At 42.7% G+C, this 17,253-nt stretch overlaps 1 protein-coding gene across 5 annotated transcripts in view; it reads left to right on the top strand.

Moving 5' to 3' along the window:
* Nucleotides 1-17,253, top strand: part of LOC117502014 (receptor-type tyrosine-protein phosphatase U-like) — a 689,797-nt gene that overhangs the window by 554,574 nt on the left and 117,970 nt on the right. For 3 of the 5 annotated variants that reach the window (XM_034160998.1, XM_034160997.1, XM_034160996.1), the window contains 2 exons: nt 9,624-9,784; nt 16,117-16,304. In XM_034160998.1, the coding sequence (XP_034016889.1) occupies nt 9,624-9,784; nt 16,117-16,304 (349 nt within the window). Of the gene's footprint in view, nt 1-1,502; nt 1,533-9,623; nt 9,785-16,116; nt 16,305-17,253 lie in introns of all 5 variants that reach the window. The other 2 variants (XM_034160995.1, XM_034160994.1) reach the window with 1 other exon arrangement.

Here is a 17,253-nt window from a genome sequence, read left to right as displayed (position 1 = left end):
CTTGAGCAGCCTGGTAGGAATGGGGTCTAATAAACATGTTGATGGTTTGGATGAAGTAACTAATGAAAATAACTCAGACAGAACAATCGGAGAGAAAGAGTCTAACCAAATACCGGCATCACTGAAAGCAGCCAAAGATAACGATACGTCTTTGGGATGGTTATGAGTAATTTTTTCTCTAATAGTTAAAATTTTATTAGCAAAGAAAGTCATGAAGTCATTACTAGTTAAAGTTAATTACATACATATATGTTGAGTTATTCATCTTTCAGTTTAATTTGAATTTTTAGCACCAGCTTCAGGAAAAAAACACACAGAAATAGAGCTCCCAAAATTTCTTGTATAATTTCCCGTATTGTCTCTTTGTGTCTGTATCATGGCCCAAGCACAGGGTCACCCCTTTGAGTCTGGTCTGCTTGAGGTTTCTTCCTCAGAGGGACTTTTTTCTTACCACTGTTGCTCTGGGGGTTAGTAAGGTTAGACCTTACTTGTGTGAAGCGCCTTGAGGCAACTTTGTTGTGATTTGGTGCTATATAAATGAAAATAAATTGAAATGGAAATGGAAATAGATTCTGTATATGATATATGTTGATATGTTGTTTCATTCATGAGATATGTCCTTTTTTGTGGGCAGCCATCTTGGATTTTTTTTCTTGGCTCATCAGCTAATTTGGAAGAGAACCTCCAATATGAATGTTCGTTGTTCCCATGTAGCCTCCATCGGACTAAATTTATCTCTATTCCACTTGGCAGTGTGAGTCTATGGAGGAAAACATTTGGCAGTGACGGTGGATTTCATCCTGAGTTAGCGCGGCGGCAGAGCATTAATCTTCAGCTCTCCCGCTGCTGCCTCAGCCAAGCTTTTGTGTTTGGTCTCATCTTTTAATTTTAAGGTGTGTGTGCGGGCTGAGGGCATTCAAATCCTGCCTGCTCACAAAGAAGGCGCTGGCTGTTTTCCACCTGCAAATTACCTCTGTCGTAGATTGCACCTGCAGTGTGTTCTTCCTTAGCTCACTGGGTGACGGCGAGGCGCTCGTCTGAGTGTGAAATATTTCATCAAGGGGCGCGTTATTCCTCTGCCTACTCTATTACATGAGGCGAGCAGCTGTGAGGTGCCAGCGGATGGGCTAGTAATTGGTTAGGAAGGGTTCTTTTTTTATATTTGTTTTTTTTTGAGAAAGAGGAATGCCTCTGCCCTGAAGAGAATAGAGACAGATTGAATGGGGGGGTTCTGGAAGAAGGCAGTGACTGATAACATTCAGCAGATCAATCTAGTGAGAGCAGTAGGAAGTAGACGGCCACATGGGGGCAGCGTGTTTATATTTAGCTGCAAGATATTGTAAATGCATTAGCTGAATATGTTTTAGCTTTTCTTTGATGGTTGCATGCAAAGAACATTCCAACCCACATTTGTCAGTCTGATGCCCATCTGGATGAACCACAGTCACCTCTTCTTTTTTTTTCTTCTCTCTCTGTGTTCTTTCTTCCTTCATGCTAATCAGAAGGGACTTCTATTCGTACCCTTACTACCCGTAAGTTACTCCTTCCTCCATCATCTCACCTCACCACAAGCTCACCTTCCAGTACTGTGCACCAAACCAACAGCAGATTATCTGATGGTACCAATCTGATGGCTTCTTAAAAATCTGTTTAATATTTACAGATTTCACAGTGTGAAAATAACTCAGAAGCGTGGCAAACTACAAATTGTCTCCGACCTCTGAGCAGAGACATTCATGGCACCACATTGGGCTCCACATTGGGCTCCTGCCTTCCAAGAAACTGGTGTCGTGCTCAAAGTGGCCCCTGTCCCATTCTCCAAGTTCATCTGGAGTTGCCATCCGATGTAAAACTTGTGCCAGTGAAACCTGCAGATCTGTGCACGACTGGCTGTAGTGACCCCCAGCAAAAAAGGGGAGTGGCCAAAAGCAAATCACGACACTGGGCTAAAATTCACCTCAGTTTTTGCTCATCTCGAGCCTGATTTACTAAGATCTCAGATAACAAGTGCTAAATTATGTGGACTTTCCAAACTTTATCATGTTCAGCTCAAGAATGTTTTGGGAGTAATTTTTGGGAGTAATAATTACACACGTGACAGCGGGCTGTAACATGACAGACAGACAGCGGTATGTAAATGAGGATGGTGTTAATGACCATAAACATACAACTAGAGCCAATCAGTCACTTGCACCTTGTGCTCTGTTACACACAGAGACATTTGTTCTTAACCAAACAAGCACAACAAAAATTCTTAACTCTTAGAAACTATTTACACCATGTCGTCCTCACGAATGAATGACAAGAAAATCAAGGGTTTGTTAAACTTAATGTAACATATGTATGTATGTGGTATAAATGGGGTTAAATGAGGCCAACCTTTGCCATGGATGATGTTTTCTCTTTTAGTCGGAGACGGAAGCCTATCAGCTGCTGAAACAGCAGTTTGTCCAGTGCGTTAACACACATGCAGTCACAACCTGCTAAATTTTGATTTTGATAAATCTCACAGTGAGTCTGAGTACAACTCAGCGATTCCTATGTTCGGGTGGTCGCAGCCCAGATTGCATATTCATGAAGGCAAATGTGTTCAGTGGACAATAGATGCAATCACACATTAAATCAGCATGCACATTGTTTTGTGAGAACTGTGGTGTTTGTGTCCATTTTTACACATGCACAGCTTTAATAAATGTGGTCTCTGGACCTGAACACACACATACCAACAAATGATGTCCTTAAAAGCGGAGCGGCCTGAGGGCGGGTCGACCATGTTGGCAGTGTTTTGTAATGGCTACTTCTCAACAAAAGAAAAGATTACATTCTCTGCAATAAAATGAGCCCAAACTCTGCATTTTCAGATGCCTGAGCTAATGGAAAATTAAAGAAAAGCAAAAACGTTGCTCCTTCACTTTGCACTGATGTCACTTCTGTGAGGGATGTAAATATATTCTAAGTTTTAAGTCCTTTCAGTGAATGTTCAGTAGGCCACTGGTGGCGGATTTGATTGTTTGGTCAGTGGGCCTGTCAGCTATACCTGCGTTGCCATATCATTTGGCAACACAGCTAAGTGTGTTGGTGGCTTCCCTTACTTGGCTGCTTCTTGCACTTTCACTTCACAGTTTTGGAGAACTGTTGAATTTAGACACATTAGACACATCTCTGCGGTATTGTATCACTTCCTGTTCCGGAGCACAGCGGTGTTTTTCTGTATCTGTTAGCTGTTTAATCTGCGCAGTTAGATTGATCTAGTTATCTAGATTACGATTTGTTTCCCAGTGTAATCTTTACGTGCCTTAACTAAAGCACTCCTTCTGCTGAATCACCTCTAAATTATTTACACATTATTCACTTTGCATGTTTTTAGGAATCCGCTAGCTTAGCGTAGCTACTAGCTCTTAGCCGATTTAGCATGGCGGCTTCTCCTGTCTCTCCCGCACTTTTTTGCTCTGGGTGTGAAATGTTTAGTTATTCCTCGGCCTCCTTTAGCAGTAACGGTACTTGTAATAAGTGTAGCTTATTCGTAGCTTTGGAGGCCAGGCTGGGCGAATTGGAGACTCGGCTCCGCACCGTGAAAAATTCTACAGCTAGCCAGGCCCCTGTAGTCGGTGCGGACCAAGGTAGCTTAGCCGCCGTTAGTTACCCCCTGGCAGATCCCGAGCAGCTGGGAAAGCAGGCTGACTGGGTGACTGTGAGGAGGAAGCGTAGCCCTAAACAGAAGCCCCGTGTACACCGCCAACCCGTTCACATCTCTAACCGTTTTTCCCCACTCGACGACACACCCGCCGAGGATCAAACTCTGGTTATTGGTGACTCTGTTTTGCGAAATGTGAAGTTAGCGACACCAGCAACCATAGTCAGTTGTCTTCCGGGGGCCAGAGCAGGCGACATTGAAGGAAATTTGAAACTGCTGGCTAAGGCTAAGCGTAAATTTGGTAAGATTGTAATTCACATCGGCAGTAATGACACCCGGTTACGCCAATCGGAGGTCACTAAAATTAACATTGAATCGGTGTGTAACTTTGCAAAAACAATGTCGGACTCTGTAGTTTTCTCTGGGCCCCTCCCCAATCGGACCGGGAGTGACATGTTTAGCCGCATGTTCTCCTTGAATTGCTGGCTGTCTGAGTGGTGTCCAAAAAATGAGGTGGGCTTCATAGATAATTGGCAAAGTTTCTGGGGAAAACCTGGTCTTGTTAGGAGAGACGGCATCCATCCCACTTTGGATGGAGCAGCTCTCATTTCTAGAAATCTGGCCAATTTTCTTAAATCCTCCAAACCGTGACTATCCAGGGTTGGGACCAGGAAGCAGAGTTGTAGTCTTACACACCTCTCTGCAGCTTCTCTCCCCCTGCCATCCCCTCATTACCCCATCCCCGTAGAGACGGTGCCTGCTCCCAGACTACCAATAACCAGGAAAAATCTATTTAAGCAGAAAAATTCAAAAAGAAAAAATAATATAGCACCTTCAACTGCACCACAGACTAAAACAGTTAAATGTGGTCTATTAAACATTAGGTCTCTCTCTTCTAAGTCCCTGTTGGTAAATGATATAATAATTGATCAACATATTGATTTATTCTGCCTTACAGAAACCTGGTTACAGCAGGATGAATATGTTAGTTTAAATGAGTCAACACCCCCGAGTCACACTAACTGTCAGAATGCTCGTAGCACGGGCCGAGGCGGAGGATTAGCAGCAATCTTCCATTCCAGCTTATTAATTAATCAAAAACCCAGACAGAGCTTTAATTCATTTGAAAGCTTGACTCTTAGTCTTGTCCATCCAAATTGGAAGTCCCAAAAACCAGTTTTATTTGTTATTATCTATCGTCCACCTGGTCGTTACTGTGAGTTTCTCTGTGAATTTTCAGACCTTTTGTCTGACTTAGTGCTTAGCTCAGATAAGATAATTATAGTGGCCGATTTTAACATCCACACAGATGCTGAGAATGACAGCCTCAACACTGCATTTAATCTATTATTAGACTCTATTGGCTTTGCTCAAAAAGTAAATGAGTCCACCCACCACTTTAATCATATCTTAGATCTTGTTCTGACTTATGGTATGGAAATAGAAGACTTAACAGTATTCCCTGAAAACTCCCTTCTGTCTGATCATTTCTTAATAACATTTACATTTACTCTGATGGACTACCCAGCAGTGGGGAATAAGTTTCATTACACTAGAAGTCTTTCAGAAAGCGCTGTAACTAGGTTTAAGGATATGATTCCTTCTTTATGTTCTCTAATGCCATATACCAACACAGTGCAGAGTAGCTACCTAAACTCTGTAAGCGAGATAGAGTATCTCGTCAATAGTTTTACATCCTCATTGAAGACAACTTTGGATGCTGTAGCTCCTCTAAAAAAGAGAGCTTTAAATCAGAAGTGCCTGACTCCGTGGTATAACTCACAAACTCGTAGCTTAAAGCAGAGGAAATGGCATCTCACTAATTTAGAAGATCTTCACTTAGCCTGGAAAAAGAGTCTGTTGCTCTATAAAAAAGCCCTCCGTAAAGCTAGGACATCTTTCTACTCATCACTAATTGAAGAAAATAAGAACAACCCCAGGTTTCTTTTCAGCACTGTAGCCAGGCTGACAAAGAGTCAGAGCTCTATTGAGCTGAGTATTCCATTAACTTTAACTAGTAATGACTTCATGACTTTCTTTGCTAACAAAATTTTAACTATTAGAGAAAAAATTACTCATAACCATCCCAAAGACGTATCGTTATCTTTGGCTGCTTTCAGTGATGCCGGTATTTGGTTAGACTCTTTCTCTCCGATTGTTCTGTCTGAGTTATTTTCATTAGTTACTTCATCCAAACCATCAACATGTTTATTAGACCCCATTCCTACCAGGCTGCTCAAGGAAGCCCTACCATTATTTAATGCTTCGATCTTAAATATGATCAATCTATCTTTGTTAGTTGGCTATGTACCACAGGCTTTTAAGGTGGCAGTAATTAAACCATTACTTAAAAAGCCATCACTTGACCCAGCTATCTTAGCTAATTATAGGCCAATCTCCAACCTTCCTTTTCTCTCAAAAATTCTTGAAAGGGTAGTTGTAAAACAGCTAACTGATCATCTGCAGAGGAATGGTCTATTTGAAGAGTTTCAGTCAGGTTTTAGAATTCATCATAGTACAGAAACAGCATTAGTGAAGGTTACAAATGATCTTCTTATGGCCTCGGACAGTGGACTCATCTCTGTGCTTGTTCTGTTAGACCTCAGTGCTGCTTTTGATACTGTTGACCATAAAATTTTATTACAGAGATTAGAGCATGCCATAGGTATTAAAGGCACTGCGCTGCGGTGGTTTGAATCATATTTGTCTAATAGATTACAATTTGTTCATGTAAATGGGGAATCTTCTTCACAGACTAAAGTTAATTATGGAGTTCCACAAGGTTCTGTGCTAGGACCAATTTTATTCACTTTATACATGCTTCCCTTAGGCAGTATTATTAGACGGTATTGCTTAAATTTTCATTGTTACGCAGATGATACCCAGCTTTATCTATCCATGAAGCCAGAGGACACACACCAATTAGCTAAACTGCAGGATTGTCTTACAGACATAAAGACATGGATGACCTCTAATTTCCTGCTTTTAAACTCAGATAAAACTGAAGTTATTGTACTTGGCCCCACAAATCTTAGAAACATGGTGTCTAATCAGATCCTTACTCTGGATGGCATTACCCTGACCTCTAGTAATACTGTGAGAAATCTTGGAGTCATTTTTGATCAGGATATGTCATTCAAAGCGCATATTAATCAAATATGTAGGACTGCTTTTTTGCATTTATGCAATATCAATAAAATTAGAAAGGTCTTGTCTCAGAGTGATGCTGAAAAACTAATTCATGCATTTATTTCCTCTAGGCTGGACTATTGTAATTCATTATTATCAGGTTGTCCTAAAAGTTCCCTAAAAAGCCTTCAGTTAATTCAAAATGCTGCAGCTAGAGTACTGACGGGGACTAGCAGGAGAGAGCATATCTCACCCATATTGGCCTCTCTTCATTGGCTTCCTGTTAATTCTAGAATAGAATTTAAAATTCTTCTTCTTACTTATAAGGTTTTGAATAATCAGGTCCCATCTTATCTTAGGGACCTCGTAGTACCATATCACCCCAATAGAGCGCTTCGCTCTCAGACTGCTGGCTTACTTGTAGTTCCTAGGGTTTGTAAGAGTAGAATGGGAGGCAGAGCCTTCAGCTTTCAGGCTCCTCTCCTGTGGAACCAGCTCCCAATTCAGATCAGGGAGACAGACACCCTCTCTACTTTTAAGATTAGGCTTAAAACTTTCCTTTTTGCTAAAGCTTATAGTTAGGGCTGGATCAGGTGACCCTGAACCATCCCTTAGTTATGCTGCTATAGACTTAGACTGCTGGGGGGTTCCCATGATGCACTGTTTCTTTCTCTTTTTGCTCTGTATGCACCACTCTGCATTTAATCATTAGTGATCGATCTCTGCTCCCCTCCACAGCATGTCTTTTTCCTAATTCTCTCCTTGAGCCCCAACCAGTCCCAGCAGAAGACTGCCCCTCCCTGAGCCTGGTTCTGCTGGAGGTTTCTTCCTGTTAAAAGGGAGTTTTTCCTTCCCACTGTAGCCAAGTGCTTGCTCACAGGGGGTCGTTTTGACCGTTGGGGTTTTTACGTAATTATTGTATGGCCTTGCCTTACAATATAAAGCGCCTTGGGGCAACTGTTTGTTGTGATTTGGCGCTATATAAAAAAAATGATTGATTGATTGATTGATTTACCATATTGTTGGTATTTCTTCATGAATGTATATGAAATCTGAGACATATTCTGTGACTTGGAAGTCTCAAAGTATCCATCCCTTGATATTATATTAGAAATCCTTCAGTTTAGTTTCTGTAATGACTTATGGGCTCTAAAAGTGGAATTACTGCTTATAAAAATGGCTGTAATTCCTAAATAGTTAATGCATTCATTAAACCCCTTGAATTTAACCTGAATGTCCACAGTACAAGTGGATATTGACTGTTTAATTTCACCTTCATTATGGTGATGTACAGAAGCAAAATAGCAAAAGCAATCACTGTCCAACTACTTATGGACCTGATTGTCAGGTTTAGAGAAATGCAGACATTAGAGGCTGGCAGCCGATGCTGCGTGTTCTGTTGTCATTTTCACCATCTCAAGTCCTCTCAAAGGAAACGCTTCACCCTAATTCATTACATGCTGAAAGTGTCCTTTTTCCCCAAACTGTTAAAGGCTTCGTCCTTTGTTTTCTCAGTGAACTAGACAAGTGCGTTGCATTGCAGTATTTTATTAGCCTCTGTGGCCCATTTCTTTGCATTACCTTCATTGCTGATACTGTCCTTTCCCATTGAAACCAAAGCTGACAAGCAAGAAGAGACACAGTATGGCATTGACAAGTGGAATTAATAAACGTCCCTAAAAATGGCTCATGGCTTCTGCCAGTCATTTGACTACAAAAAAAAAATCTCTAAAACAGATTGATAGAAATTTCAGGCAATTGTACGATGATTGTAGAGCATTGTACTTTAAACCAGTCATTTATCCTGTTTAGAGATGTGCCTTACAATTTTACTAAATTCCTCACAAAAGTTACCTGACAAATTCATGCTGCCATCTTCAGAAATGGAACACTGGAAAGTCCGGTCTTTTCATGGAGGCAGTCAGCAAAAAGTTGACAGTGGTCCAGATCTGGACAATCTGGCAGGCAGGTTTTAAAGTGAAATCTGTGGCCAAGTGGGTTAGTGTGCTTGATTGCAGTGCAGAAAGTCCTTGGTTCAAGACTGCCCCTGTCCATTGTCCATGCTATGTGGAGTTGCCTCAGGAAGGACATGTGGAACATCTCAGATGCTGTGGCGACCCCGAGTGAAGATGAGGACTGACTGAGTGACTGTTGTAACAAAATCATCTTCCCATCACATAAAACTGATTGGTGTGCTTTGACTTTGTCCTCATGGTCAGCCTCCAGTGGTGGAGTGACAACACACCCAGCGTACATGCTGTTGGCTAACGCTGGTGAAATGTGCCGCTCTGTATCTCCAGAGTGACACACACTGAGCTTTAACCATTCATTCATTCATATATTCATTCAGTTATTTTCTGAATGTTCCAATTAAGGCTCATGAGGGCACCGGAACATATCCCAACAATCATCAGGTAGGCGGGGGGCACGCCCTGGACAGGCCGCCAGCCTATCACAGGGCCTGTCTGTGAAGTCCCAGTAACTTGTGGGGTCGACCCGCTGTTAGGAAAAACATTTTTGGCTCAGAGTTCGGAAAAGGCCACATTAGGTATCGATGTATGTTTTATCTCCACTCGGTTGCTCCTCATTGGTGTCTCCATCCTGTCTTTCCATCTGGACCACCTTCCACAGCTCTGCCAACACTCTGGACTCCTGTGTTATCACCAAGTCTCACTCCTTCTCTTGTCTAGTTCACTTCTGTAGCTCTGCAGTCTCCCCCTGGTCCAGTGTCTCCTCTGCTCACTCACCCCCTTTCCTTCCTTCCTTCCTTCTCTCTTTCCTTGTTGTTTTCTGCCTCTCTGCTGTCTTCTGTCTGTTGCTGCTTTTTTCTTTTGCTGTCTCTCTGCCTGCATCTTCACAGTAGGAAAAAGGTGGCCATAAACAAGGCAGCCATGTCCTACAGGCAGGAGAAGAGTCGGAAGCTGAGCTCTTTGGACTGCAGCATGACGGAGCAGAGCACTCTTCAGCAGGACGAGAGGATGGCTCACTCCTTCATGGACGCCCACGGCTGCAACGCTCGAAGTAAGACAGCAAGAACATATGGATCCTCTGGTAACATGTTGGGAGAGATGAGGCTCCTTCATCTGACCTCCAGATGTGTTTACTTCAAAGCATGTTAGACCATAAGGTGTTGTCAGCAGAGACGTCTCCAGCAAACCTGCTGTCTGTGTGAATATCGTGCAGTGTCAGTCAGCCCTCACGTCTCTGTGGAAAAGCAGCTCAGCTTTTACCTCAGCTTCAGCAATGTTGAGAGTATATTCAAAAAATACATTTGGATGCATTCATGAAAGAATAATACACAGAGATTTAATCATTACTCTGTGAGGTTCACAGTTTTAGCTCACAGAGTCTGTTTTCTTTTCCACACATGCTGTATTTGTTGACTATGTAGTTTCCATGCTGGAGGCAGGCAGGTCTTTATTGTTGCTCGTTGCCCTGGTCGGCGACCATAGAAATACTGTTCGTGTGTCCATATAGTGTGTGTGTGTGCGTGTGTGTGTGTGTGTGTGTGTGTGTGTGTGTGTGCGTGCGTGTGTGTGTGTGTGTGTGTGTGCGTGCGTGTGTGTGTCCATGCTAACAGAGTACTTGCAATAACATTCCACAGGTTGAGTGCAGGGTCACCAAATTGAGCCATCTATGCACCTCTTGCGTATCTTTGTTGAGTACAATAATGAACGACCTTGATCTAATTTTCAAGGTTAGGGCCACCAGATTTGCACCACCTGTGGACCCCATTGAGGTCTTGGATGAGTTCAGAAATAAGTGACCTTGACCTGCATTTTAAGTCACACAAAAAACCTGGAAAAGAATAGCTATCCATCAGTTGACTGTAGGGCCATCAAATTTACACCACATGCATAGCCCATATCAGTCTTAGGTGAGTTTGATGATGAATGACCTTTACCTGCTTTCCAAGGTCACAGTAAAAAAACAAAAAAACAAACACAAAATCAAAAATAATGCATGCAATAACTTTTCACAGACTGAGTGTAGGACCACCAAATTTACACCACTTATGTAGTCAAAGGAGGTCTTTTTCTTGGAGGTGACTTCAACATGCCACCAGGAAACCATTCTGTTACTGAACCCGGGAAAAGTATCACAAAGCCATATGACCATCATGGCAACATCCTGGACCCTGCTGCCCATCCTCAACTGGTGTCATTCTACCAAAATTCCTTCTTTGTGCCTTACACAGACCACCTGATCAGCTCCTAAGCACACACCATCTCCAACTGGTCAACAAATGTGTGAGAAAGTTATTGACATGTTAAAGACCAATATTCAAGGAAAGATTGGAAGGGATTTATAAACTTCATCTTCTAGAATGCATAAGATCATGAAACAATTCAAGGAATTGCGGAATTCCCAGTGCAGGAAGAGGAAATCCAAACAGAACAGCCATAATCACTGATCCCTCAGATAGCACTGCATCAAGAATGGTCATTCATCAATAGCTGATATAACCACATGGGTAAGGGATCACTTTGGGAAGCCTTTGTCAAACAGTTTGGAGTTACATACATTCACAAATGCCATGAAACTTTACTGTACAAAAAGAAGAGAAATGACTATTCCAGCTCTTTTTTTTTCTTTTTTTTTTTGTAAGAAATGAATGCTGTGTGCTCTAAATCAAAGACAGTAGGGTCTTCCAGACTGTTACCAACAACAAGTCCCAAAGCCAGGGTCTGTCATGGTTGGTTGAGTCACTGCCTCAGCATAAGTAATTTACATTTCTGTGATGGCAGCATAATTGCAGAGAAGTACATTGAAATTTTAGAACTTTTAGAGCAACATTAGCTGCCTTCAAGACAAAATCTTTTCCACGGATACTTGTTCATTTTTCAACAAGACAATGTAAAAGTACATTCTGCACATGATACAAAGCATGACTGTGAAACTAGAGGCTTCAGATACTGGACTAGTCTGCCTGCAGTTCTGACTTGTCCCCAAAGGAGAATACGAGGTCTGTTAGAAAAGTATCCGACCTTATCCGCCAAGCTTGGCTGATGCAAGCGCACATGATTTAAATCCATATAGTTTTTGCAAAAAATAAAAAGGTCGGATACTTTTCTAACAGACCTCGTATGGGGAGAATTTTGAAACAAAACATTTAACATCAGCCCTGTACTGTTGCACACCTTAAGATTTGCAAGAAGAATGGGACAAAATAACACCTGTGGTAAATGCTTTAGCATCCCAACTTTTTTGAACTGTGATGCTGGCCTGAAATAGATCTATATTAACAAACAAAATGAAGTTGACCACAGAAAGCATGAAATATCTTAGGTTCATGGTGTCTATGGTGAAATATAAGTCAAAATAAAGAATCCCTGCATTTTTTCCTTCTTTTTTATTTACCTATTCCACACTGTCTCAACATTTTCTGATTTGGGGTTGAATTTTTTAAAATATGCTACAAAATATTCTAGCGTACACAACAAATGTGCTTCTATGCACATTAAAATGATGTAATAGGAAGGCGCCGTACGGCAGAGTCTACGGAGTAGCCACATTACAAAGGTGCATGCTTATCATGCGTGCACAAGCTCTTCAAATGTGGCAAATAATTGTATCTTGTTTGCACACAATAGCATTTTGAGTGTTCAATCACATGCAGCCTCATGGCATATTTATTTCTCTCTCACTACGGAGCACTGCATCGACCACAGATGAGCCATCCTGTGCTGCTCGCTGTGTTCTGTGGTTCATGTGCAACATGCTCCTGCAGTACACGGATGCAGCACTGTGTCATGTTTAAAACACATCATATCATCGTCTTGAGTATGGCCGGCCTCTTCCTCTGCTATGCATACAAGCTCTTATGTTTGCAGTAGCACACCTCTGCTCTCTCCTAAGATTTTCAATGGAATTGAGGTTAGGGGTCACTGGTGGCCAATTTTATGTCGTCCATTTTCTGTTCTTTTTAATGGTTTCTTTTTTGTGTGCTGTTGCATATTTGCTTTCATGGCTTTGGGTTGTTGTCACTCTGAAAGACCAAAGTCCTTCACCTCAACACGAGCTAGTACTCTAACACAAAGAAACACATTTTACTCTAAAATGCCTAGATAATCTTCTGATTTCATCATTCCTGTGACACATTCAGTGCCTCCAGTACAAGAGGCTTGAACTTTTACCGTGTACTACTTGTGATGGGTTCATCTGTCTGCCACAGTCAGGTGAAAGGGTTAGGGTTAGGCTGGAACACACCCACAGAAAGGTAACACATGGCCAAAATGTCAAGGTCACAGCACAAGTGATACTACTCAGCTTAGTCTCCTGAAGTAACTGTAAGTTTGGCACAAAATTTTCCAGAGGTACACAAAGTTCCTCAGGAGGGACTGGGTCCCAAAGGCCCGTGTCACCAGTTAGCATCCAAGTCTCACAACTGTACAGTAAGCCAGGAAGCACCAGGACCCTAAAGATGTGGACCTTCATCATCCTGTATTTTTTTTTTCTGCTCAGGCGCTGTGGGAGACGGCTGCCTCTCCAGTAGCTCTCCAGTTTTAAATCTTTTTTATCTCCTTTTTCCTTTCCTTTCTAGCCCTCTGCTCTTCTCACGAAGACATTGTGTGCTTTATACATATCCCATGGATATTTTAAAGATTTCAGCGCTACCAGGAGCCAGCTTTTTCATTTTTTCAAGAGAGGAACTACTGGCTCTGAGAACAAAGGGACAAGCCGGGATATGACACACCATCCCAGCAGAGCTAGGATGAGACAAAGGGGCTGCAAGGCCGGGGCTAAGTTTTAGGCCAGGTGTGGAAAAAGCAATGGTCGAGATTCATCATGTACCCGGTATGTTAACAACCACTGGTCCACCCCAGGACACATCTCTGTAAAGACAATCTCATGCTGCCAGGACCTCAAGCTGCTAGCTGTTAGCCTGCAGCCATACTATCTACCAAGGGAACTGAGGCACGTGATCACCATCTGTGTTTACATCCCCCAAGAGCGGATGCAGCCACTGCATGTGAGAAAATTCACACTGTCACAGCAAGGCTGCAGACAAAACACCCTGAGGCACTGATGATCGTTTCTGGGGATTAATCATGCAACTCTGGACTCTACTTTGACTCCATTTCACCAGGTTGTGGACTGTCCAACAAGAAACAACAGGACAATTGACTTACTGTATGTTAATGTGAGGGATGCATACAGAGTCACATCTCTCCCTTCTCTAGGGGAGTCTGACCACAACCTGGTCCACCTACAGTCACAGTGCACCCCCCTGGTCCAAAGGCAGCTGGTAATCACTCACTCTGCCAGGAGGTGGTCCTCTGAAAACAGACAGGTGGAGTAGAAGCTGAAAGAAAACATGAAGGAGGTCTGGGAAAGTGTGAAAACCATCACAGGTCCTAGTACAAAGACCAGAGTCACAGGTGGGACAATGGAGAGGGCAAACGAACTTGACAACTTCTTCAACCGGTTCAACCAGTCCATGCAGCTAGGGAGAGTGCCCACACTCTGGAAGACATCATGCATCATTCCCGTTCCTAAGAAGTCCCAGGGAGCTGAATGACTTCCGACCAGTGGCACTCACTGCCTAGGACTCTCTGCAGTTTGCATATACGGCAGGTGTTGGTGTGGTGTGTCGCTTCCCTTATCCACTCGCATGTGGATAAGGGAAGCGACACTGTGAGGATTCTCTTCCTGGACTTCTCGAGCACCTTCAACACCCTGCAGCCCCTTTTTCCTTCAGGACAAACTGAACATGATGTGAGTAGACCCCTGCCTGGTCATAGGATCTCCAGCTACCTCACCGACAGGCCGCAGTATGTCAGACTGAGTGACACCATATCTAACACCATGATCAGCAGCACCGGAGCAGCACTGGAGCACCCCAGGGCATGGTGCTGGCCCCTCTTCTCTTCACCCTGTTCACCTCTGACTTCTGCTACAACTCTGAGCTGTGTCACATCCAGAAGTTCACAGATGACACAGTCATTGTTGGATGCATCAGGGATGACAGAGAGGAGGAGAACAGGAGCCTAGTGAAGGACTTTACTGCCTGGTGACACACAAACCATCTACAGCTCAGCACCTCAAAGACAAAGGAGCTGGTCATTGACTTTGGGAAATCCAGACCAAGTCCACGACCAGTTCTGATCAAGGGAGCTGAGGTGGAGGCTGTGGATTCCCCTCAAGTACCTCAGGCTGTGGCTGGACAGCAAAGTGGACTGGACAACCAACACCAACCACCTGTACAGGAAGGGACAGAGCAGGCTGGACTTCCTGAGGAGGCTGCGGTTATTTAACATCTGCAGGAAACTCCTGTGGATGTTCTACAAGTATGTGGTAGCCAGTGTCCTCTTTTACATCATGGTATGACCTTGCTGGGGTGGAAAGTGACCTTTGCAGGCCAGCTGCTGAATAACTAGTGAAGGCAGCATCCTCTGCACAGTGGAGTCAAATACCACCTCACTCCTGGTTATTATCTTGGCATTGATTTGCCACAGATTGAAAAGACTCAGATAGTAGAAGGCAATGCCGTCCTCGATGTTGAGCCAGTGATGAGCAAGTAGGGACACAGCCACTAGATAGATGTTGAATAAGGCTGGAGTAAAAACACACCCTGCTTCACACCAACATGAACCTCAAACAGACCAGACTCGAGGCCCCCTGCCATGGCGTAGAAACCATCCCTGTCTGAAACTCTTGGAATATCTTGACAGATTTTGGCGGGTAGCTGCACTTAGCAAGAAGGGTCCACAGGATACTTCTGTTGCCAGTACAAAAGCCTTCTTTCAGTCAACAAAGGCGATGTGGAGGTCTCGATGTTGCTCCTTGCAGGTGTGAGTGTTGAATGACTTTAAAATCACAGAAATGATCATTTTAATTAGAAGAATAAACACAGTTCACACCCTAATGGACAGGCAGAAGATGAAAACATGATCCAGTTAAAAAGGCAATAAATGACACGTTTTCAAAATGTGTGGTAGATTTAATTGTTGAGTACTTGACTTGCCTTTGTTGGTTAATGTCAAAAAATAGTTTTGGAACATGTGTGTGTGTGTGTGTGTGTGTGTGTGTGTGTGTGTGTGTGTGTGTGTGTGTGTGTGTGTGTGTGTGTGTGTGTGTGTGTGTGTGTGTGTGTGTGTGTGTGTGTGAGACTGTCTGCTTGTGTTGGGGGGGTGTATAACCTTGCCAAGGGCACCATCATTTCCCCGTATGCACACTATATTTTGAGTATTTACATTTCTGATCAGACAGTTGTCAAAATCCCTATTTATCAATTATATTGTGTCTGACGCAGAACTCTGAGACAAGCTTTGGTAAATCACATCCACTGTCTGCATCCCAATTTTCACGATGTCAGTGTGATGATTTAAACTGGTTTTGTACATTCTCAGATGACCAGCGCAGCACAGTGAACGAGTCGAGCAGCTTGCTGGGTGGCTCACCTCACCGTCACTGTCGGAGGAAAAGCTCACCTTATCACACCGGCCAGCTCCACCCGGCTGTACGGGTGGCGGACCTCCTCCAGCACATCAACCACATGAAGACCGCTGAGGGCTATGGCTTCAAACAAGAATATGAGGTAAGGATGGCGTGAAAGAAAACAAAAGAATTAATCTTGGGAGCTACAGGTTATGTAGTTTTTCTGGGAATCCAGTGGAACTCTCCTCGGATTTATGACTTTTTGCCAAGAGATGTGTGAAGGATTGTAGAGGAGGCCCATGTAGACTTCTAATTTGAGGTTGTAATTTGTGTTGTTAAACCGTTCTAACTGAAATTTATTTACACCAATTTTGTAGATTTTACATCTTAGTGATGTTATTGTATAGTCACAAATACATTGAAGGGTCTACCGATCAAGTTCTTTTAGGAGAAAGCACCGCTGGACTGATAGTATTGCACACCGGGCATTTGCCCGCTGGCCTGATGGCCTACTGGCCTGCGGATTTTTTTTTTTTTTTTTTTATTAAGTAAAGCGAGCTGTGAGCTTTTCATCCGCTTTTTTTTTTTTTTTTTTATTAAGTAAAGCGAGCTGTGAGCTTTTCATCCGCTTTTTTTTTTTTTTTTTTTATTAAGTAAAGCGAGCTGTGAGCTTTTCATCCGCTTTTTTTTTTTTTTTTTTTTTTAAGTAAAGCGAGCTGTGAGCTTTTCATCCGCTTTTTTTTTTTTTTTTTTATTAAGTAAAGCGAGCTGTGAGCTTTTCATCCGCTTTTTTTTTTTTTTTTTTTATTAAGTAAAGCGAGCTGTGAGCTTTTCATCCGCTTTTTTTTTTTTTTTTTTTATTAAGTAAAGCGAGCTGTGAGCTTTTCATCCGCTTTTTTTTTTTTTTTTTTTATTAAGTAAAGCGAGCTGTGAGCTTTTCATCCGCTTTTTTTTTTTTTTTTTTGTAGCAGCAACGACTCGTCCTCACCTCTTAAAGCGCGGTGACAACAGCACACCTGCACTGAGCTTTACAAAGACATTTTTATGCTTTTTTTCTCCTTTATTTAGAATTCTGAGCTGAGCCGCTCCGTATCTGCTGCTAAAAACAG

Source organism: Thalassophryne amazonica, chromosome 20 (genome assembly GCF_902500255.1).
Source record: "Thalassophryne amazonica chromosome 20, fThaAma1.1, whole genome shotgun sequence".
In the NCBI taxonomy this organism is placed as follows: domain Eukaryota; kingdom Metazoa; phylum Chordata; class Actinopteri; order Batrachoidiformes; family Batrachoididae; genus Thalassophryne; species Thalassophryne amazonica.
The sequence above is the reverse complement of the archived record's forward strand: the minus strand, read 5'-3'. Positions and strand labels throughout refer to the sequence as shown.